This window comes from Mya arenaria, chromosome 12, assembly GCF_026914265.1.
Source record: "Mya arenaria isolate MELC-2E11 chromosome 12, ASM2691426v1".
Taxonomy (NCBI): Eukaryota; Metazoa; Mollusca; class Bivalvia; order Myida; family Myidae; genus Mya; species Mya arenaria.
The window spans coordinates 31,740,104-31,766,090 of record NC_069133.1 but is presented as its reverse complement, the minus strand read 5'-3'; the positions used below and the strand labels follow the sequence as shown (position 1 = coordinate 31,766,090).

The 25,987-nt window shown below is 37.4% G+C and overlaps 1 protein-coding gene across 1 annotated transcript in view; it reads right to left on the bottom strand.

Moving 5' to 3' along the window:
* LOC128210603 (uncharacterized) overlaps window positions 1-24,015 on the bottom strand; it is a 38,053-nt gene extending 14,038 nt beyond the window's left edge. Inside the window, exons 1-2 of the mRNA XM_052914954.1 lie at window positions 23,820-24,015; window positions 13,043-13,516 (exon numbers count right to left, since the gene is read on the bottom strand). Coding sequence (XP_052770914.1) covers window positions 13,043-13,516; window positions 23,820-24,015 — 670 coding nt within the window. The remainder of the gene's footprint in view (window positions 1-13,042; window positions 13,517-23,819) is intronic.
* Window positions 24,016-25,987: the final 1,972 nt, after the last annotated feature.

Below are 25,987 nucleotides of genomic sequence, written 5' to 3'. Positions count from 1 at the left end.
CTGCTATTTTCAAAGAATTTCAAAATCTTCATTTTTTTAAATACAACTTAAAATTAAATTTGATTTTCTTGGAAATTATTTTTACATGTAAATTAATAAAGTTTATAAAAACGAAAAATAAACGGTTATCTTAAAGGGCAAGTCAGAAGTGCCTACTCATTGCTACATGCCTTATTTCATTTTATTAACACATGGCAGTGAATCAAAGCATGGTTATACCATCTCAGACCATTGGCCACCTTCCATATTTAGGTTTTGAAGCTTAATGGTTTGTGATTTCAGAAACAAGCTGAACATGCTGGATCTTCTTGGTCTACCTTTGGTTGTATATATGTTCATCGCATTGTTTGTCATCGTACATCGGATATGGCCATTTTACCGAATAATTTTACTTTTCTTAAAAAAAACGTACCTTTTTTAACGTTGTTTGATATTTAGTACACAAGTGGAGCTTTCTCCCCATATATGGTGTTGGGGGTCGTGAAGTTCTAGAAATCAGCGTCAACTTGCATGCAAATTGGGCAATTGACTAAGGAATATATAGGAAATTATTTAGTGGTCTGACCTGGAGAACCACTTTTGATTGACAATCTTAATGGTTTCTTATGGAAAGTGGATGATAATGTGGTCAGAATTTACACCGGCATAAATTAATGATCAGAGATGGGGAGGCAATGTGTAAAATAACAAGAGGCCCAAAAGGGCCTATGCTCTACTGGCATGGCTCTTGCGATCATTTTCAATCCAGACCATGTATGTATGAGTAATAGGCAACAAATATATAGTTCACTTTTTGTATTTGGGTTAGCTGAAAACGCTGCACGTTCAACATCTGAGGACAGAAAGTGTTGTAAGCAGATTAGTTGCATGAACTATTTTAATATGTGCCAAGTAAAGGTAATCTGTGGATAAAAATATTTGCTTTCAAAACTGTACTCATCGTCAAAATTTCATTTCTGTAGCTTTAAAAATAAAAAGTCGGTCAAAGGTCAAAGTCACGGACATCCGAGGATAACATTAATGTTGTTTGCAAAACTGTTCACATGGTCAAAATTTCATTACTGTAGCTTTAAAAATTAATAAGTAAGTCAAAAGGGGTGGGGCCAGCTTTTGCCCAGGGGGCATTATTTCAAATGTTTTCAATTGCATCATATGATGCTCCACAACAAATATCAAAGGTGTGGGCCTTGTGGTTTGAAACAAGAAGATTTTGAAAACATTTCTTAAATAAGTCTCTAAGAAAATAGTGACACCCAGGGCAGTGCCAGATTTGACCCAAGGGGCATAATTTGAACAACCATGGTAGTGGACCACTAAATAAAGCCTTGTTCAAAATAGCAAGGATTTGCATAGTGGTTTCAGACAAAAAAGTTTTTAACATTTCCCAATTTAAGGGGGGGGGGGGGGGGTCCGTCCCTCACAAAGAAAAGATAACTCTTTCCTGGGCCTCCGCCAACGTCGCCGAGGCCGTTTGCATTTGCCGCACTGGTCCTTTGCGGGACAATCTCCGTAGGGGGGGGGGGGGCAGTAATGACCCCAGGGGCATAATTTGAACATATCTTCACAAGCAATTGTGACTTTACATGTAAACTAAGCTAAAAATAGACTTCGCTCATGTAGACTTGGCTAAAAATAGACTTAGCTTAAAATAACATTTTTTATACATTCAAGACCCATAATCCAGGCATGCATGGGCAGATCTGGCTTGTTTTCAAAGAAGACTGTATCAGGTTCACAAGCAATTGTTTACAGACGAACTGATTTTTTAATACTTTCAAGGCCCATAATCTAGGCATGCATGGTCGGATCTGGCTGGTTTTCGAAAGGAACCGAGCTCTAATGGATATCTAAATACTGTACAAGTTTCGTCGAGATACAATCAAAACTGAAGGCTGTATCGTGTTCACAACCAATTGTTTACAGACGCACGGACGCACGGATGCACATACTACGTACACATTACCATCGCATAAGCTCTTCTGGCCTTTGGCCAGTAGAGCTAAAAATAATCAAGCCAATTCTATCTGACCTTTCTGTGTATTTAGACTGCCAGCATTTAAGTTCACATTATATTTTATTGTTATAAGCACTTCTCTCTATGTTCATACATAATATACAAGCCAATCAGATTCATTATTGTCAAATTTAACCTAAGATTTGAAATTCGAACATTGTGTTTTGTTAAAAACTATGTTGACCAACATAGAGTTTTGTAATATATATATCAGTGAAAATTAGACTTGTGATTAAGCAGATCAATATATTTTCTTTGAAATAGAAAAAAAACTTTGTGAAGTTGTGATTTCATCAGAATATTCGGTTTCACACTAAATCAAAATGAGCTTAGAGCAAACACTAGCAGTACTAAACACTAGCAGTAGCAGTAGCAAACACTAGCAGTAGCAAACACTAGCAGTAGCAGTAGCAAACACTAGCAGTAGCAGTAGCAAACACTAGCAGTAGCAAAGTAAGGATGAGACGTTTGAGTGATTGAACGATTAAAACATATAGTTATGTGATTTGGACATTGTATTTACTGATGATAAGGAAACACTTGTGTTTGAAAATAAACTTGAGTGGTACAAAAAACATGGACCCAAGACAGTCAAGGAATGTTTCGATCATGTGTTAAATCATCCAGAATCAGGTGACAGCATGACCTTAACTTTGCTGCGACGTAACCAAAATTAGATATGAAGGATTTAGTCGGATCGCAGATATCAACTACATTGTCAGCCGCTATTTCAGTTATAGCCTACACCATATGCTGAATATTATTTCGGTGAAGATTGGTAAAGAACAATTTATTTGAGATACCGAATATACTCATCCTCGAATACACTTCTGAAGCACGACATTGTAAAAACAGTGTGTTTTTCTGTATTAAATATTCTACTTACTACACATTTATCCACGTACGGTGCATACACATTAAAATACTAAGTTAAGTCAACTCGTGTGATACCCATCAATTACGGAAGCCCTTAATCATTACCGTAGAATGTTAATGGACTCCAGGCCATTGTCCACAGCCCATAAACACTCAGTATCTGTTAACACAGGGCCTCATCTTATGTGGGTAATTGACATGCTCCGGGTTTCACACATTCACTTAACAACGCAAATAACACCAGAACGTCGCTTCTTGTCAGCGAAAATGATCGCCTATTGTTACCGTTGTGATTTATTTAGTAATGGAGACTCAACATGTTAAACATTGGAAATCCTGTAAGCACATTCATATGTGTTATGTTCTTGACTTAGTCGTTTGGCAGGGCATATTCTAAAGACCTGGCCTGGCCTGCAGGCTCAGCATTTTTGTGTCGAGAAATGCCCTTTCGGAACTCATGAAAATGGCCGAGGAGTTCCGAGTGGAGCAGGCCGGGACGGCCAGGCCTGATTATATAATATATATTAATCTATAGTAAGAGTACAAGCTCTGAATCTACTGGAACACACTGATATACATGTACCATAATTTGTAAATCATAATAATGAGATGGTGACTAAATCATTATTTTACATTATGAATTCAACAGGGATGAAGCACTTGTATCATCGTCAAATAAGTTATTTTATATTTGAAAAAACAGATCATTTAAATCTGACAACAGCTCTTGCAAACCCCTGGCATAGCGCATGTTATATCTAGTTGTGTTAAAAAAATTACTGCCGTTTGTTATGAAGCTATGAGGATGTACGGAAAGTATCTTAAGTTGTATTGTAATTGTGTAACGGTGCAACTTAATTACAAAACAAGAGCTGTCACAGTATGTGACGAATGCCCCCGAATATGACATTGACCTATGAACAAGGTCTGTACATGAAAAGTTGATCTTGCCCCTACATGTCAAATACTTATGGCAAGTTATTTTAAATTACATGAGAACACCCATACTTGACAACCTACACTCTTATGTCATTATATTCAGCATTCCATTGTCAATAAACACTAAGTGTATCTTTCACCTTAGAGGTAGGGACACGGGTCTTGCACGCGACACGTCGTCTTAATATGTCAAACACATGTGGCAAGTTATTTTAAAATCTGTCCATACAAGAGAAAGTTACAGCCCGGACACGACAACCTATACTCTATGTCCATATGCAGCATTCCATTGTGAATAAACACTAAGTGTGACCTTGACCTTAGATATAGGGAAACGGGTCTTGCACGCGACACGTCGTCTTGGTATGTCAAACAAATGTGGCAAGTCATTTTAAAATCTGTCCATACAAGAAAGAGTAACAGCCCGGACAGGACAACCTACACTCTATGTCCTTATATATGCAGCTTTCCATCGTAAATAACACTAAGTGTGACCTTGACCTTAGAGATAGGGACACGGGTCTTGCACGCGACACGTCGTCTTGATATGTCGAACACATGCGGCAAGTTATTTTAAATTATCTCCATACAAGAGAAAGTTGCAGCTCGGACAAGACAACCTATACTCTATGTCCTTATATTCAGCATTCCATTGTGAATAAACACCGAAGTGTGACCTAGACCTTAGAGGGAGGGACACGGGTCTTGCATGCGACACATCGTCTTGGTATGTCAAAGACATGTGGCAAGTTATTTCAAAATTTGTCCATACAAGAGAAATTTACAGCCCTGACACGACTACCTATACTCTATGTCCTTATATATGCAGCATTCCATTGTGAATAGCACTAAGTGTGACCTTGACCTTAGAGGTAGGGAAATGGGTCTTGTACGAGACACGTCGTCTTGGTATGTCGAACACATGTGACAATTTGTTTAAAATCTGTTCATACAAGTTACAGCCCGGACCCGACTTATTGAGCCGGACACACGGACGGACGGACGGACAGAAAGACGGTGCGATTTTAATATGCCCACTTTCGGGGGCATAAAAATATGATGCCCATTTTAATTCCGGTCAAAACAATTGTTTTCGTATGTCTTATACCACGCCTCCACCAGGTTCGGAGGGAATACCGGGGAAATGCGCCCCTCCCCCCTCTCCGTCAGGTCCTGGAAATACCGGGGATAGCCGGGGAAATGGACCATGTTTTTACCATCCAGGTTGCCCCGCAGTGCCGGGTAAATGCGGTGGTTTTGTCTTCGAGCCAAAAATAGCAGGGAATGGGCCTAACCTAGGGTCCCTGGAGTGCAGGGCATTTGGCGGGGATTTTACCAGCAGTTCCTCCCCGCAGGACGGCGATTTTATCCGGGCTTGGCTGGACTGTAAGTCAAAGTCACCGCTATCCCTCGGACATGGGGGCCGTGGTTTCAATTGACTGGTGCATTAAGATTTGACGGTAACTGAATCTATCATTCAAAACGATACAAGTGACAACTAAATTGTGTTTAAATCCAAATAAGATGTATTCACTAAATACAGACAGAAATGTATATATATATGTTCTTAATAAAATAATGTATTCATTATATCATTTTTATGCAAATTATCCTAACCATTGGTATAAATATTCCTTCGCTAGTTTTTTGTATTGCATCTTTTTTAAAACTTTTGATAACCGACTGGTATTTTACTGATTCAACCAAATGAACGTAAATCAACTGACATTTTTTTGGTTATAAATAAGGAAAAAATGGCCTGGCCCGGCCTTGTATTTGGCAGTAATACTTAGCGAGGAATCTTCTAGCACTTATGAATGTCTCACACCACTTTTGCATGGTTTGAGTATCCATTCAAGGGGCCCTGAGCAAAGGCATGTTCTAAAACCTGGCCAGGTTTTATACATATTGAGAGTACACGCTCTGAATATATTTAAACGCAGTGATAGACCTTTATACAGAAAAAACTGCATGTTTAATGTAATGATATTTTCTGAGTGTTATTAAGAAGGTAGTTTAATTTATATAAGAACGAATTATCCGCAGAGGCATGACCTCCATAGTTACAAGAACCTATGAAAACAAAGAACGGATTGAGAAAGGTGAATCGGATATTAATTGTTCCTTACGGCACTGAGACCATCAGTTTTTCTCTGATCCAATCAACACCTGGATAATCCATTAATCCCGTCAGTGATCAGAGATAATCTCAAGTTAAAAGCTTATAAGCCACACCTTTGGTGTTAACGAGATTTGCAGACCTTCATGGGTCGCGCCAATCTTTCAAGTACTTGTAATTGCCCGAGGGTTGTGCCCGACTTGTACATCGTGGTTCGGTATTTCGATGAATGGGATTTATAGACACAATAGTAAAATTTATACGAAATAAATAAAAAAGAAAGTTATGAAATACGACTAAATATATTATGAACAATGCATCTTGAATATATATATATCCAATGATGCACATATTTCCCCTCAAAGATTTTCTCAGTATTCATCGATATTGTTATAAAGATGAAAGGGGCATTGTCTCACGTTTCTGTCACTGTGCCAGGACGTCAACGGCCTGAACTAATGGCGTCTGTTTATCACATCTCACGCTACCATGGGCAAGCACGCCGCAAGGGGGTGGGGAGAGATGGGATGATACATGTATAGGTTTACAGTGGAATTGATAGGAAACCATTTGCATCGCGGCAATGTCCACATAAGTGGGACCAAATGTCCACATAAGTGGGACCATTCCTGAACAAAACCAACACTTAACACTTGCTTTACACTAAGTCCACGGCCTCTAAACGCCAGCTCCACCACTTTACGGTTGTGCAAAGAAAAAGAGCTGTCGACACTTCCGTGATGGAGCTATGCCCTATGTTTACATGAACAAGCATGAGTATGATTTATATATTATTTGATAATTTCATTTAACGGATATATTTCGAAAATCGGAGAATGTGGCACCGTGTAAGAACACTTCTACTGTAGGCTGGTTACTATTTTGTTTCAAAATTGTGCAAACTGTGGTGTCAGGAGCTTTTCTCCCGAATCGGACTTGTGCATATTTTGACATCTGATTGCTTAGCAAGTACATTTTGGTGCTTACACACCCCGTAATAACATTCTCACGCATGCAAACATAACTGTTATGTATAGTACCTATGCCGGAACACAACTAAACTGATAAGCACCTCTTAAAAAGGAAAAATGCACAAATTTATAAAAGTGGTGGCGCTGTTGCCCTAGTGATGGCGCTATCGAGTATGTTTTGCGCTTGAAGTAATATAAAAAGTAAACGCTTTTGGAATGAATACAACAGTTGCTATGTTTATCATTCATTGAACATTATGCTGGTTATGCATACTACTTGCGGAAACAAAACTCTACGCGAACTACCTTAACCTTACTGAAAACTATTTCGAAAACAAATGGCTAGGTGCTGTTAATTTTACAATATAACTATAATTATCTATCATGTATGTCCGGTTATGAGAGAGGTATTCTTGCATACCGGACGTGTGTTTCCGGTCATTTGACCAATGCTGGGAAAACGCATCTTACATCACCATGTAAGATGAGTTATGCGCAACAACGCGCTACTTCTTTATTCTTTTATTGTATGGTTTATGAAAATTACATTATTTCATTTCAATAAAGCGCAATCAATTATATAAGTATGCAATTCATTAAAATATATAATGAATACTCGTAAAAACGCCATTAAAATAGTTACTATTTGACATCAAAAGTGATTTAAAAGTACTGCGCTTTATGACGTCAGTAAACAACGTTTCACGCGCTTTTTGGTAAAATGTACAAAAGTGCGTTTTCTACCTCAATTCTTCCACAAATTGATAATTTTAGATATGCAAGAAAAAAAAATCATGTTTTTCCGGTCCGGATCGAAAAATCCGTCCTTCGGCCACGCTGCGTGGCCGGTAACTCGGCAAACCTCGTTACCGGCTTACGCGCGTGCACTCGGGTCGGATTTTTCTATCCGTACCGGACACACATGATAGATACTTATAGTTATATTGTAAAATTAACAGCACCTAGCCATTTGTTTTCGAAATAGTTTTCAGTAAGGTTTGGGTAATTTGCGTAGAGTTTTGTTACCGCAAGTAGTATGCATAACCAGCATAATGTTCAATGAATGATAAACATAGCAACTGTTGTATTCATTCCAAAAGCGTTTACTTTTATATTACTTCAAGCGCAAAACATACTCGATAGCGCCACCACTAGGGCAACAGCGCCACCACTTTTATAAATTTGTGCATTTTTCCTTTTTAAGAAGTGCTTATCAGTTTAGTTGTGTTCCGGCATAGGTACTATACATAACAGTTATGTTTGCATGCGTGAGAATGTTCTTACGGGGTGTGTAAGTACCAAAATGTACTTGCTATGCAATCAGATGTCAAAATATGCACAAGTCCGATTCGGGAGAAAAGCTCCTGACACCACAGTTTGCACAATATTGAAACAAAATAGTAACCAGCCTACAGTAGAAGTGTTCTTACACGGTACCACATTCTCCGATTTTCGAAATATGTCCGTTAAATGAAATTATCAAATAAAATATAAATCATACTCACGTTTTTTATGTAAACATAGGGCACAGCTCCACCACGGAAGTGTCGACAGCTCTTTTTCTTTGCACCACCGTAAAGTGGTGGAGCTGGCGTTTAGAGGCCGTGAAGTCATATTTCGCTCTACTGTGAAAACAGCTGAAAGATGATATAAATCAATATCTGGTATATTTCTGTTAATGTACTGTGTCCTTTGAATGAGGCTAAGAGAACGTGGTGGGGATCGAACCATGAACTCTTTTGTGGCAGGCAAATACCTTTACCACTGGACCACTCTCACCCACCCTTACTAATAAAACTCTATAAAATGAATGAAGAACAAGCCTCGCTGCCAGAACCTGGGACCCCCCTGCCTCTTCCAAACATTCAAGACGCTATTGCTCTAACAACTTGAAACATCATTTTTGTTTCTATAATTAGAATTTCGGACACCAAGTTTGAACATTGTTTACCTTTCATAAGTGGTACACTCATATTCGACGAAAATATGTTTAAACATTTTGAATAAAAACTGAATGACTAAATGTTTAGCACTATATTGAAAATTGAAAATCTACATGACATCTGATGTTCCATGTATTATCAGATGTTTTGGTATCTTGGTATGTAAAAGGTCCACTTTTACGACCCGTGGAGTATCATGTTTTTTCGTGACCCTACTGTAGACTTTCTGTCAGCGTTTGTGACAAAATATTCCCGTTTAGTTGTCAATCAATTAACATTGCGCGAGCTTCTAATGATAACTTACTATAAATAACAAGTTTTTCGGGAAAGTTTGTTGTTCTGATGGCTAAAGTAAATTCAGTCGAGTTAGTGAAAATATGCAATCTGAAGGATAAATGAGTTGAAAAGAGAGTAAATTTCAGTTTAATTACGTAAAAATATAGTTCGTTTTCGAATATTAACGCAAACCACAATAGCTCTTGTACAAAGTTATAATTTCAAGTGAATATCTCCGTTTATCATCAGCATTTCGAATTTTCCCACGTATTGTCTGTCTGGCAAATGGACCTTATAATATTTAATTGGTAAAACTAATAAATAAAAGTGAATCATCACGCAAGATAAAAGTAGCACGCATGCAGGAACTATATGTTTCTGATGTAAATGTATTGGAAAACTTGAGAAATATTTTATTGTTGAACACTAATTTCGGTTTTACGTTGTGCATTATCACAATGGTAAAACGGTGATCGTTTATTACCGCATAAATAAAACCTTAAACAGCCGAAAGTCCAAAAGCCTTTTACTTACATGGTAATTTCAGCATTGTCGATAATATCGAATAAATGTTTTTGGTTGTTTCATTCTAATTAATGTAAGATTAATGTCAGCTAAATTCTCTTGGTGCATTCAAATATTTTTTTTAAAAATACCACATCCATGCAGTAATAAATACATTATTCACTTTATGCATTAGAAGATTGTATAATTGATATGTTGATACTAGTTTTGTTTTTGCAGCAGCCTTCTTATCGTATCTATCCTAAAACCAGGTCAACGATATCTTGACAAATAGAGAAGTCATCTTTATCATTTTGTATTATATGACAGCGAATATAACAGATAGATCAATCATTTTTACAAAGATTTGATGATCAAGAAATACTTTAATCATCTATCACTTATGGTGTAACTAAAACTGAAACTACAATAGTTCTCTTCATAAAACTTTGCAAAGAGTCATATACAACTAATAACCTTTTTAGGTAAAAGCATCACTTATCGTGAATATGTTCAAAAGTACATTCTTATATTATAAATCTTATCGGTCTTTTTTGTAAACTAACAATGCAGCAATATTCATATGCATGCGCATGTTTTCAAAATAACTGCGTTTTGTACGATTAAAGCTTTTTTCCTTCTTAATCAGATATTCACATGCACAGTTCATTGCGCTCGATTGGATTTGAATTCAATACGCAAATATTGGTTGACTTTATTTCGATATAAACAAAATTTCATTTAATTTGATTTAACATGTTCACTCATGCGCGAAAAAAACAAACAAGACCGTGTCATGAACCATGTAGGGTATGCCTAAGGAAGTACGAATTGGCTGGGAACGAATGTACAATTGCTTATTAACCATGATATCGTCAAAAACTGGGCAACGCTTTACACGCTCAAAATAACTATTCTCTGTATTCCTTTGGTTGAATCAACGGAAATAAGCGCATAAAACAAATCAAAACAAATTGCATTATGCCATCGACTGTCATGATTCAATAAATACATCGAAAGGACGTATTCGAATGAGTAAATGCAGATGGCACCTTGGCGTTACGCGCAAAGCACATGCTGAAACCATCTAGACGAACACTTATATTCAAATCAATGAATTGATGCTGTTTTTTTAACTTTCCTCCAGGAAAATTGTTTACCTATCACAAAACAATTGCAATGAATACTAGAATATCACCATTGATTAAATGTCACTAAACAACAATTCTACTCTGGAAATATCGCTGAACACAAGAGAAGTCCCCCCTGAAGATATCGTTGGAAAAAAGACAACTCCCTCCATGAAGATATCATGGAAACAAGACAAGTACTTCCCTGAAGATATCATGGGAACAAGACAAGTCCTTCCCTAAATATATCATGTAAACACGACAAGTTTTTCCCTAAAGATATCATGAAAACAAGACAAGTCTCTCCCTAAAGATATCATGTAAACAAGACAAGTCTCTCCCTAAAGATATCATGCAAACAAGACAAATCCTTCCCTAAAGACATCATGTAAACAAGACAAGTCCCTCCCTGAAGATATCATGTAAACAAGACAAGTCCCTCCATGAAAATATCATGGAAACAAGACAAGTCCCTCCCTGAAGATATCATGGGAACAAGACAAGTCCCTCCCAGAAGATATCCTGTAAACAAGACAAGTACCTCCCTGAAGATATCATGTAAACAAGACAAGTCCCTCCCTGAAGATATCATGGGAACAAGACAAGTCCCTCCCTGAAGATATCATGTATACAAGACAAGTCCCTCCCTGAAGATATCATGTGAACAAGACAAGTCCCTCCCTGAAGATATCATGGGAACAAGACAAGTCCCTCCCTGAAGATATCGTGTAAACAAGACAAGTCCCTCCATGACGATATCGTGTAAACAAGACAAGTCCTCCCTGAAGATATCGTGGGAACAAGACAAGTCCTTCCCTGAAGATATCGTGGAAACAAGACAAGTCCCTCCCTGACGATATCGTGGAAACAAGACAAGTCTACCTGATGATATCGTTGAAACAAGACAAGTCCCTCCCTGACGATATCGTGGGAACAGGACAAGTCTCTCCCCGACGATATCGTGGGAACAAGACAAGTCCCTCCCGGACGATATCGTGGGAACAAGACAAGTTCCTTCTTAAAGATATCGTGGAAACAGGGCAAGTCCCTCCCTGACGATATCGTGGGAACAGGGCAAGTCTCTCCCTGACGATATCGTGGGAACAAGACAAGTCCCTCCCTGACGATATTGTTGAAACAAGACAAGTCCCTCCTTGACGATATCATGGAAACAGGGAAAGTTCCTTTTTAAAGATATCGTGGAAACAAGACAAGTTCCTCCCTGAAGATATCATGGAAACAAGACAAGTCCCTCCCTGAAGATATCATGGAAACAAAACAAGTCCCTCCCTGAAGATATCGTGGAAACAAGAGAAGTCCCTCCCTGAAGATATCATGGAAACAAGACAAGTCCCTCCCTGAAGATATCATGGAAACAAGACAAGTCCCTCCCTGAAGATATCATGGAAACAAGACAAGTCCCTCCCTGAAGATATCGTGGAAACAAGAGAAGTCCCTCCCTGAAGTTATCATGGAAACAAGACAACTCCTCCCTGAAGATATCGTGGAAACAAGACAAGTCCCTCTCTGAAGATATCGTGGAAACAAGACATGTACCTCCCTGAAGATATCGTGGAAACAAGACAACTCCTCCCTGAAGATATCGTGGAAACAAGAGAAGTCCCTCCCTGAAGATATCATCGAAACAAGACAACTCCTCCCTGAAGATATCGTGGAAACAAGACAAATACCTCTCTGAAGATATCATGGAAACAAGACTAGTCCCTTCCTGAGGAGATCGTGGAAACAATATGTGTCTTGCATATCTCACAGAGACTTTCAATTCAAAAGCCACTGCAGAATGAAGTTTTCAAATTTGGAAGTAAAAGGTGAACATTCTTTAGTCGGGTTAAGAAGTGCAAACACGATGGAACTCAAGTTACTTATAATAATATAAAAATTGGTTTAATTGATTTTCAAAGTTGTTATATATTATTCTAAATGCATTTTTCAATCTTACATTTATTAACAACTTTTTTTTTGAAATACTCTTTAATCCACTTTCATACGCAAACAGCATTGACGTATCTCAGTGGGTTGGCGCCGTCAAATCTTGATTACAAAATGTACACGCTGTTGGAATTTGCATAAAAAGAAAGAAAAAAATACAATTATAATAACAAATGAAGAAAGAACGAAAGGCAACCTAATGCACTGCAAAAAACACAACTATTTATTCCTCGTTAACTAAGAACGCGTCGAATGAAATTAATTTCCTATGATTTGTTACACTATGGTTGTTCTACAAATTAATTCATAATTATACTGACCAGACGCCATGATACCATATTTTACTTCCGCTGCTGTAATCGTCACTTCCGGTAGAAGAACGAGGAAAGCAGACGACAAATGGAAGATCGCTGAAAATGGCGGGAACTGCTCCCATAGTTGACGTAACCATTCCCGCTTGATTTTTGACCCAAGGGAATATCCGCTGGAGTCAAGGGCGTGGTCACGACCCAGTTTTGTGCTGTCATTGGCGGCATTACCGACTTTCAACAATGAAAAGAAAACGAAAAGAGGAAGAAAGAACAGGGCGAGCACTATGAGAGCAATATACGTCCGTAACTCTCCGGGGGTTTCCCCGCCCCACAAATCCTCATTATTCAACTTCCGGTATTTTGAAACTCCGAGGTAGGTTATGTAGCAGTGAAGTATAACAACCACGACACAGTAAATAAGTGACCATAGAGAATTGAGACTCGAACTTCGCGTGAACAACTTCATTTTGATTTTCAATTTTACTTGACATTAGAAATTACATTCATTTCAATTCCGATACCGACCCTGTACTTTGGTCGATTTCTTCATAGAAAAACTGTAGTCCGTCCTCTAGGCGTCTTACGGCAATGTTACGACGCTCGTTGTCGTTAAAATTCATTCCTCATTTTCTCGAGCACGCCTCCCGTGTCAGGATTATTTGAGAGGATTAAACATTCCTTAGCCTCACAACCTGGCCGCTCCGTAACTGCACTGCCGTCCGGATGCTGAAAAATAAAGACGAATTACGGTAATAAAAGTCCTTCTGTTTTTGACGGTTTATAAAACTACTAGAGTAACAACACTTAAGTTAAAACAAGACTCATGCCTGGCTGCACGCCGTTGTATTCAACGTTTCGTCTAATAAACATCATAATAAGAAGCGCTACGGTTCAGCTATTTAGTTTTCATTATACCTGCATTTCAGAGGTAGAAAAGTGCATGTTTGCCGTTGATTATTTAGCTGAAAGCACCTGGTTTACCAAACATTTGTAGCTTTTAGCTGCCATGTGCGATTTATCATGATTCGCATCATTCATAGCTGATGTCAAAACTCACAAAAAGATTCGGTGCTTTGTAACCTTGGACGAATGGGACACGAATCATACAAGATCAGAAACAGTTGGACCTGGTAATTAAAGGTTATTTCTAAACTGCATGTCAGGCCTATCTCCGTAGCGTATGTTGTTGTTTTTTCCCCCGAGATTACGTAAATTTCTAATCGAAGGTGGCAAATAGGTCCCGGTGGAGCGATTGCTTATGTCAGAGCTCTAAACAACGTTAATTGCAGCATAATGACATGGGGCCTAAGTAATTACAAGTCAAGTCATAATTAATGGAAATATTATGGTAAATAATAAAGCCAATGTAATGTGGTGGTGGTGGTGGTGGTGGTGTAGAAGCAGCAGCAGTAGCATCAGCATCAGCAGCATTCGTATTATGTCCAATATAAAATTATTCTTTCTTCCATGGTGTGGTTCCAGTTGCTCAATAAACCATATAATTTGGTGTAGAACTTTTCATTTTAAGAATGTGCTATGTAGTTGGACTCTTTCAATTAAAATGTTATATTTCATATAAAGCAATCAAAGCGCTAAAAGCGTTGAAAGGCTTTCGGCCTACTACGTTTTGTGAGAATATTCATGTTAATGTAAAACAAATTAACATTTACACCTAAAGATAGAATATTCAAGCTCACAAATTCCTTCGCAAATACTAGAATTCTATGCTGATACTCAATGCAATCAAACCATGGAGTATCAGTCACTTGAAATACTCAATTAATATGTGGAATACCCAAATAATTACTAAGGTATGAGGCAATACTCAAATGCATATGAAATCTTATCTGGAACTTTTGTTTTATGAACAATGCACTGCCACGGATAAAACATTTCGGCATTTTTTTAGTAAAATCTACTCTACACATTTTAAACATGACTGAGTCGTATTTAATTTACTACCAGGGAAGATCGCTAAAACAAATGCATCCAACAAAATGCATTGGACATGTCTTTAAGAGTTATGTTTAAGATTTCTTTCTACAATGGATCCTCGCTCAAAATTCCTCCGGACCGAATAACGCACACACTTGTTATTCCCTGTATGTAGTGATGTATCTTAATATTGCCCTCAACCAATGCCACTCTGAACAAAATGAACAGATTTATTATCAGTGGTTTATAAATATGCATATATGCAACATGCTCAATATTTTGGGCTGAAATAACTGACACACACTGAGAAATCTTCAAAGAATTTCCGTTCCATTCGTCATTACATGACTATAGTCACAACTTGTAGCTGGTTGAAAGCCCGTAACCCCCTACGCGCTTTAATTTTAATTGTTTTAAGTATAAAATATGCATTTATGAATGGTAACAGGTTGTTAGTATGTACTTACACAAGTCAATGGTTTGATGCGACACAGTCGCATGCCTATTAATTTTGTGTAAGTACATACTAACAATCTGGATCAAAATTATCAAGTAAGAGCCGATTTAGGATATTTTAAACTATGAATGTACTACAATCATAAAAAAACTGACTGGAAGATGAAATGAAATATAATGAATTCATTTATAACATGTTGGTTTGATATATTACGCCAAATGAGCATTAAATGCATCTTCAATACGATCTATGTTGTTTTCCTGGTTTAACGAGTACTCCGGGTTAATTTCCGGGGAATAAACCTGTCCGAACCGATGACTCAGATTCTATTTTTAACCGATGGTATCTCGTTCCTTGGCCGCGGCCAAAATCTAAACATACACACACACGCACGCACGCACGCACACACGCACGCACGCACGCACGCACACACACACACACATGCTTTTTATATTGCGTTTTGTTACCCGTCGATATTGAAATAATTGCGTTTTCTATGATTTTGATTGCGTGATAACGCGAAAAAGCAGCTTCTTCGCACACTATTAGCCGCATAACATATAACGCATACTCATAAAAGTGCTACTTTCAGCAAGCTACTTAATATGCAGAACGCAGCTCCGTAGCTATTAGAGCAGATTTAAAGCTTGGTTATTCAGATGTAAATGTTTATGTCGTTGACCACCGCAGTTCCAACAAGGCTGGGGTTGATACGTTCGTGCGCGCATTAATTCGTCAAAAGTTAATCATGTTATGTCGATCTTCCGATATACGGTTTTAAAACTCTGCAGGCATAGCGGTCTACATGAGTTTTCTGTTTGAGCAAACTACAAGATGTTTCAAATTCGATCAATTTACCAGCACGTGCAAATGCAATACATTGCTTAGATCATTGAATATTTAATACATCTGATTGATACTCAGTTCAACTCATGATCTCGTGCTCGGTACGCAGGTCCTCCGCCCCAGCCCTTTCGATAGTTCACAACAGACCGGGAGCCATCCAGCACCACTAGCCCGAATGTATTTCTTGCTTTTTGTTGCAATAAACTGTAAATTGTTTTGCTACTCAGCGTCAATGCAATTGTTTTACAAAAAGAAACACTATACTGTACACTAGTTAGCGACTTTCAGTGACTGCCACAAGTATCTAGGTTTATGAAAATGGCGATGCATGTTGTTTAAACAGAATTTGATGAAATATGATTACGTAACAGAGTTGCATTTTATATTAAACTTTAATACGCCGGCGTCCACGATATTTATCGGTAACATGGAAGTATGTCTTTACCTTTGTTATATAACTATAACTATAGAAGTATCGTATCAATCGCAAATCAATGTTCATTATTCGCATTCTTTTGCAATATGAACAATAAAACAGACCCAACGTGGGAACTTTCCACTACTGATACACATTTTGCAGATGGCAACACTATATCTTCCAGACGTTGAACTGATTTATGCTAGGTACTTCCTCTTCTGCAGAAGTTATTGTTGTTGCTGTTGTTGGTAGTAGTGATTGTGTTGTTAAAAGAACATTACGAAAGGTCTGTACTAAGCGGCATGTATTTCATAGTATCTACACAAAATAGCACCGAGCCGCAACATTCAAAAGCTCATATTATTGGTTGCATGACGCTTGGTCCGTTTTGTGTCCGATTACCTTCACCTCTAGAGGTTAATCCATTTAATTAATTGTTGAATATGTTAATCACTTTAGATACAGGCGTTATATTTTGCAGTACCTTGTGTTGTTTTTGGAAAACATGAGGACAGAGAGGTGAATACATTAAAGAAGGTCGCAAAATAGGATGCCCATAATCATGGTAAGCCCTATTGATTTGCCATTCATTTCCGCCATTTGGCCTCCAATGTCTTCATTGTCTGCGATCTGAATGCAAAACGCTATTTGTGCCATACATGTGTTGTTTATATAAGACCCAGGAGAAACACGTTCGTTGCTCTCGATGGTTTTGTAACGTTCTGTTTGTGATTCATTCTGCTTTGTTCAAGATTTTGAAGTCGTGAATAGTGAGTATCGAAAGTCAACGTTCAACAATTACAATTTCCTGCAATGAATGAATAAAACAGAATAATTAAATAAGCAATCAATCAATAAATTTACGACTATTGACATATCACAATTTACTTTACAAAAACAAGAGGCCCAAAAGGGCCTATGCTCTACTGGCTGGGTTTGTGTGGTCAACATCATTGTTTTCGAAAAGAAGCAACCCCTTATGGGTTTCTGAATACTCAAAACTGAAGCCTGTATCATGTTCGCAAGCATTTATTACACATTAGCATTTTTTATACTATCAAGGCCCATAATCTAATCATTTCAAGGCCCACAATCTAGGCATGCATGGGCAGATCTAGCTGGTTTTTGAAAGGAACCCAGCCCTAAGGATATCCAAATACTGTACAAGTTTCATCAAGATACAATCAAAACTGAAGACTGTATCGTGTTAACGAGCAATTGGTTATCGAAACGAACCGAGCTCTTATAGATATGTAGATACTGTACAAGTTTCATCGAGATACAATCAAAACTGAAGGCTGTATCGTGTTAACGAGGAATTGTTTACTGACACATTGATTTTTTTATACTATCAAGGCCCATAATCTAGGCATGCATGGGCGGATCTGGCTGGTTTTCGAAAGGAACCGAGCTCTTATGGATATGTAGATACTGTACAAGTTTCATCAAGATAAAATCAAAACTGAAGGCTGTATCGTGTTAACGAGCAATTGTTTACTGACAAACTGATTTTTTATACTATCAAGGCCCATAATCTAGGCATGCATGGGCTTATCTGGCTGGTTTACGAAAGGAACCGAGCTCTTATGGATATGTAGATACTGTACGGGTTTCATCAAGATACAATCAAAACTGAAGGCTGTATCGTGTTAACATGAATTGTTTACAGACGCACGGACCCACGGACTACGTACAAATTACCATCACCTTTGCCTTTACAATTGCCTTTGACCAGTAGAGCTAAAAACTGTGCATACATGTTTAGAACCGTTAAATTATGTGTACATGTTTTAATGACCTGAAAAGGGAAGAGACGACATAAACCATCAAATCATTCTTAAACTTTCAGACTTTCTTACACAGAAAAAAAATGCATATCAAAAGAAATAATTTTGAGCGTATTAGAGTTGTTTTTAAAGAAAAAGCTTTGATCTATTGAACAGTAAGTATTTCAACTTTTATAATTCAATCATCTACGCACAATTTAAACACTAATATACTTAATTAGGTTATAACTATTTTCAATCCCCAATAAGGCCAAAAAAATGTTTGTTTAGGGTAACCTTCCCAAAATATCTAGGTAGGGTAGGTAAGAATTTTTTTTGATTTTTAAAAAAAAAAAAAAAAATCAAAATCTGTCGTAAGTTCAGAGTGTTTTCTTGCACATGGCAGTATTTACTACATTACTGTCACTGCCTGACTTTGTTTTATCATATAAACAATAATTCTGATTAAAATCTGCATTTATCCGCCCTTCGTAACCATCTATTCGCTAACGAATATTTTTTTTGCTCAGAAACGGAAAAAAATAGTTAGGGTCGGCGCATTTTTATAGGTAGGGTCGGGTTACCCGAAACAGACATATTTTTTTAGGCCTAATTCAAAACCACTCAACGAGAATGGATTGCGTTTTTCAAATGTTATATATATATATAGCTTATGGTATATATATTATGTATTATCTCTATGAGATAGCTAGAGATATTGTAAGAGATTTACTTATACTTTTGTCTCTGAATGAAATTCGTATTACAAACAAAAAACGCCGACTGATTTACATTAAAAACATTAACATCAGAATTCCAACATTTTTAACTAAATCATTGTTTTGCAAATCTAACAATGCTAAATAACAAGATAGAGTACGTCGGACTTTTAACATCAAACGCCAGAACTATTTGAATACGTTACTTCCCTACCCTTGGTATAAAATCACAACTTTAAACTTATTATTCGAAATACTTTTCCTTTAAATGTTTATTGACAAATTAGAGGACTTTCTCTGACTTAATAGATTCCACAAATATAACATGTTTTAGATTCACTGTTCATGTAGCTATAGTTGCATTCAATAAGAAACCTATATATCTGGCAAAAGTCCTGTCTAGACGAATATTATGGACTCCCTCTTAACATGTTATCCACATTTCTCTTCTTATTGTTGCGTATCTATCTTCAAATCATCTCTCGGGACTATGAACGACATCGAGTTTATAATAGAGCAGGAATTCTTTTAAGAAATATCTATGATAAGGAAACATGAAGAATAGTCAATATTGATGCCAAGACCGGCAATATCTTGTCAATGCATCAAGTCGGAAATACAGCATGCGTGTATAGTTTGTACTGCATTGTTTTACATTTATGAATGACAACGGACTGCTCACTGATCCATATAGTTCAAGTTTCAATTTAATGCCACTTGGAACTTGTTTATTTAAACAAAAAGTTGACCTGCAGCATGTGCAGGACAGAAATGCCGCGTTCGAATCCCACCCAAGCCAAACCCAGAATCAAATTATCTAGAGTATTAAGCGGGAAGCGCACGCGCCTTACCAGCGACCTCCCTACGCCCACCGTCTTAGCATGCGCAGAAGGCATCCGCTATTACATATCGGATGAAACATACGGTTTAACGAATCCGAAATCTCTTCAATTCTTTTCCAGACATGGATCGAACGTTGATGTGCCAACAAAAATATTGATAGATAGATCAGTGTAATAAAACCATTGCACATCTCGCTGCAAAATGCATTCCTTGCATTTCCAAACCGTTTGCATGGCAACCAGCGCTACAGCGCGGTGAATACATAAAGCAGATTGCACTGCGTTGGTTGGTCACAAAACGGCTGGGACAAAATGTGGTTTTCTGAAGAAATGTAAAATAAATGCAGTCTTACAATAGGATCTCAACACACGTGTATAATTACCCTTCGCTGAATCAGATGAAAGCTATTTGAATGTGATATGAAGTGGTATGCTTATTAATAATATAATATCTATTGTAATACTAGTAACATTAGTTTCATACTGAATGATATCATCTAATAAAATCAAACGAAACGCCAGAATAACCAAGAGTTTCTATCGTCGATTATAAAAATAAACATTGAAATACATCGGTCTAGTTATCGAGTTATAACACAACACATCACATTTGTTAACTTATTACCTGGACATGTTGACGTCGACATATTTGGCGACAAATTAGATAAAACACATTATATTGGCTTCACAAAAATGAAGTCAACTTATTCTATCGACAAAAATGAAGTCATAGCATAGTCAACTTATTATATCAACAAACACTTAAGTCGACATAGCCATTAAGTGGTTAAGCCAACATAACATCGACAACACGTGTTAAACACGTCAAGTCCGCAAACAAAAAGTCGATAGGACTGCCTTATCTGATCAAATGACGAGTTTTGCCCCATCAGAAAGGCCCCGGCCCCAGTCCAAAAAGTTGTGGGAGTAACTCTAACACATCATCAGTACATACTATATACGCTTCCATGCTTGTCCTTGTAGTTTCATTTCAAATTATATTATTGGTTACCCATTGAGCCAGTAAACTGAAAATTAATATGTGGTAATTCATGGGGTTCATGATATTTATAACACAAAATTATAGCAAATGAACATCTTAAGGGTTGGCTACATCTTACTTTTAAAAAGTAAATTTATAAATAAAAAAACGCCATTTTAATTCAAAAATGATTCTACAATTTTCATCGGATGAAATTTATGTCAAAATGAACACATTACATGTTTGATCGTAGATATCATCTAATAATTGCACATATTGCAGATATTAATGCAATATTACTGCTTCTTGGCTCATTGAGGACCTCGTAATGACGAAGCAGGTTTAACGAAACAGTCAATTATTCAAATAACGACTGTACTTTACTTGTTATACAGAGAGAGAGAGAGAGAGGGGGGGGGGGGGGGGGGGGGGTAGGGAGGTTAATGAAAGAGGAAGAAGAGAGAGAGAGAGAGAGAGAGAGAGAGAGAGAGAGAGAGAGAAGAGAGAGAGAGAGAGTGTGTGTGTGTGGGGGGGGGGGGGGGCGTTTTCATTTTTAACCTGATAAAGGGACTCATATTCTTTTCATTTATTAAAAAAGTCCAATCTTTCATTAAACTTTGTCAGTTTATATGTCTGCATGATACTTACAACTGTTGTGAATATTGGCCATATAGGGTCATGTACTAGGTCTCTATGTCATCTTAGGACAAAATGTTGCCATAAAGATACTCGCTCATGTTTTGGCACCATTTTTCCCGACATGCATCTGAACACACTATTATTACTATCTCACTACTCTTTGATACCGAAATTGAAGAACAAATACGCTTACAGTATTAACAAATATTCTGGGTTAAGTGGGGTGCGAACCCAAGTCAAGGAAACAATAGAAAACTGACAACAAAACATCACGCCCACAAGGGCTCATACACAAACATTAGGATAACTTAACCTTATCCTGAATCGCATAGCAAACGCTAATCAAAATCGTGCTCCTTAAAGGCAATATTTGAGCATACCCAAGTCAAGGAAACAATAGAACACTGACAACAAAACATCACGCCCACAAGGGCTCATACACAAACATTAGGATAACTTAACCTTATCCTGAATCGCATAGCAAACGCTAATCAAAATCGTGCTCCTTAAAGGCAATATTTGAGCATACCCAAGTCAAGGAAACAATAGAACACTGACAACAAAACATCACGCCCACAAGGGCTCATACACAAACATTAGGATAACTTAACCTTATCCTGAATCGCATAGCAAACGCTAATCAAAATCGTGCTCCTTAAAGGCAATATTTGAGCATATCGAGGGCTCAGCGCAATACTGTCGTAACTCCGTTTTTTAAAATTGTTCAGGAGAAGGAAAAAACTCTCTTAATTTATTTGTGTTGGATATATTTAAAGTATTTGAACATAGCATTGCTGTACTGTATGTAAGTTTTAAATCAAAAAATATATTATCTTCAAACATTGAACACAAAATATGAATTTGATGAAAATTTGTCTTACTACAGTTTTCCACCTCAAAAGTCAGATTTCATCAAAGTATATATTTATGCAACACTGTCGTAACTTGACTTACGACAGTTTTCCACCTGATATTATTTAAATTTGAGAAAATATATTCATGCAACACTGTAGCACTTTTTATTTTTGTCATTATTAATGAGAAATATGGTTAACAACTAAATGCTAATGGACAACTTTTATATATGAACATTATTACAACCCCATAGTGCATCATGTTTGAAACTGTTTGTTATTCGAGTTGAATAGAGGTCTAACTTTAAACTTAAATAATGGGAAAGGGCCAGGCTATAAATAACAATAAACAATATAATAAAGCAATACTCAGAACATAACACATCATGACTGTATTACTTTTGAACATTTAATCACTGAATAATTTAATTTTCACAACAAGATTTTGTTCATCCTGTATCTCAAATTTAACAACAATGTTATGGCTTTAACAAAGAATAGATGCATAATTTAAAGTTTTTAATCATAAATTCACAAACAGCTCTATTTAACATCATTTTCGCAAAGCTAAGCACACTCAATACTGTCATTCAATTTTGAAATACTTTCATTTTATATGCTTTACTTTTTAACAATCATTCCCATATAACTGACAAAATTTGGCAAATTTCTTGAAAATTCCATCTGACTGCCCAATAAAATTTCATTGAAAAAAAATCAGCAAAAACGTTTTTGAAAATATCAATATTGAGCATTGTTTTCAAATATTTGGTTTGTTTCCATAAAGTTGAAGTTCTTATTAATATACACAATTTCACTTGTCCTATGAGCCCTACTCAACTGGTTCAAAAACACTTAAGGTCTTTGCCAGAAAATATGTTTTAGTCAAAGCAGCATTACACCAAGTAAAACAAGAAAAACAATTTAACTCATTTGTTTCGGATGACAGAAAAACTATTTTCATACTATACAATGCGTGGAATGCATGTGTTTCAAGCATCCATACAAAACAATTAATATTTCTTATTTGCGCTGGCTACCCTGGACTTTGATTCTGCAGTGTCATGTTAGAGTAGGAGGAAAAAGGGGGGGGTGGATGTCTGGAATGATCTGCTTTATGCACATTTTTAGCTTGATAAATCTGTTCATTACATTGGTTGGTTTTTTAATTGGACTTTGACTTTCTTCAGCTAATGAAATTTCCCCTTTGTCAACATCAAGATAAATCAACGGTATTATAATCATCATCTTTCTCAAAAAGACCACCATCATCATCAACATCAGCATCATTGCCATCACCCCAATCAGCACCATAATTATAACATCACCCATATCAACATCATTGCAACCATCCACATCAGCATCATACCCATTACCATCTTCCCCATCAACATCTTTGCCATCAACCACAAGCATTATAACCATTAACACCTCCCTCATCATCAACATTGTTATCAACTCCATCAACAGCATTGCTATCAACCACATCAGCATCATAACCATTAACATCTCCCCCATCAACATCTTTGCCATCAACCACATCAGCATTATAACCATTAACACCTCCCTCATCATCATCATTTTGATCAACCCAATCAACAGTATTTTCACCAACCACATCAGCATCATAACCATTAACATCTCCCTCATCATCATCATTGCCATCAACCCCATCAAAAGCATTCCCACCAACCACATCAGCATCATATCCATTAACATCTTCCCCATCAACAACACTGCCATCAACCACATCAGCATCATAACCATTAACTTTTCCCCCACCGTCAACATCATTGCCATAAAACCATCAGCATCATAACCATTAACATCTCCCCCATCAGCATCTTTGCCGTCAACCACATCAGCATCATAACCATTAACAACTCCTTCATCATCATCATTGCCATCAACTCCATCAACAGCATTCCCACCAACCACATCAGCACCATAACCATTAACATCAACCACATCAACAGCATTGCTAACAACCACATCAGCATCATAACCATTAATATCTCCCCCATCAACAGCATTGCCATCAGCCACATCAGCATCATAACCATTAACATCTCCCTCATCATCATCATTGCCATCAACCATTTCAGCATCATAACCATTCACGCCTCCCCATCAACATTATTGCCATCAGCCCCATCAACAGCATCCCCACCAACATTATTCCAATCAACAACATTACTATCCATACCACTTCCTTCAACACCACAACTCTCAAAATCACCCCAATCAACATCACCATCATAACTATCAACATCATAATCATCAACATCAGCTCATATCATGCCAATCAATGCTGTCATTCATAATGTAAACTGTAACATCAATATTGTACAAGCTTTCACAAACATTTACTTTATTTTCACAAGTATCTCTTAAAGTATTCAAATCAAATGTTTAAAGGAATTCTGAAATGTTATTTAAATCTGTCATTGCCTCATTTAGATACAAGTCATCTAAAATGTAGCTGTCTGTGTCCTCATCATCTAAACAACCACATTCTTCACTGCTGATGTCTGATACATCTGACACTTCCTGAGCCATGACTTCGCAAACATGCTCATTAGCTAAATATGGTTTGCAAGTTATTTCTCCCTCACTCATCTATCTAAACCCCGACCAATCATTTTGACTCTGAGTACTTCAAACTGTACATTTCCACTTGTCCCAGGCTCAAGAGACTCGGCTAACTGGTATATAAACTATGTCATGCTCTCAATATCTTCATGACCTATCAGGACAGCTGACCCATCACATACTGGCATTCCTTTATTGGACCTACTATGGGGATAAAAAAAGAAGATGCTTTTACTGCTTTTCATGATTGTGCATGTGTATTTGGACTGGAACACCCCATGGAAAATATGCATTTGGAAGAATCCAATTCTAATGTATCTGCTTAAGGGCATCTTTAAGAGACCAAAGGTAACTTGGGTACTTTTTCTAAAGCCGGGGAAATGGGCTGTGTTTTAACCTTTCAGGGGGCCCCGCAGTGCCGGTTCAATGCGGTGGTTTTGTCTTCACTCTAATTATTATTAGCGGGGAATGGGCCTTACCTACGGTCCCTGGGGTGCGGGGGCATTTGGCAGAGATTTTACCATCTGTTCGTCCCCGCAGGCAGAGATTTTAGCCGGGGTTGGCTGGACCGAAAGTCAAAGTCCCCGCCATTCCCCGGACCTGGGGGGGGGCGTGGTTACAATTGACTGGTGCATTAGTCAACCCCAAATAAAATTTCATCCATTGTTTTCTCATTCCAGTTTGTTGGTTGAATTGTATAGGATGTTACTAATGTGCACACCGAATTGGCTACACATTGTATCCCTCTGCTACAAAACACTTTGCTTCCTTTATGCCTAGTAGCTTTTGCTTGGAGCATGATGTGTAATCTAAAGATTGATTACAAAAAACTGACAAGAACTGTATTTTAATCAGCATTATTTGATTCCCGATCATTTTGACTCATCAACTTCAGGAAGCAAAA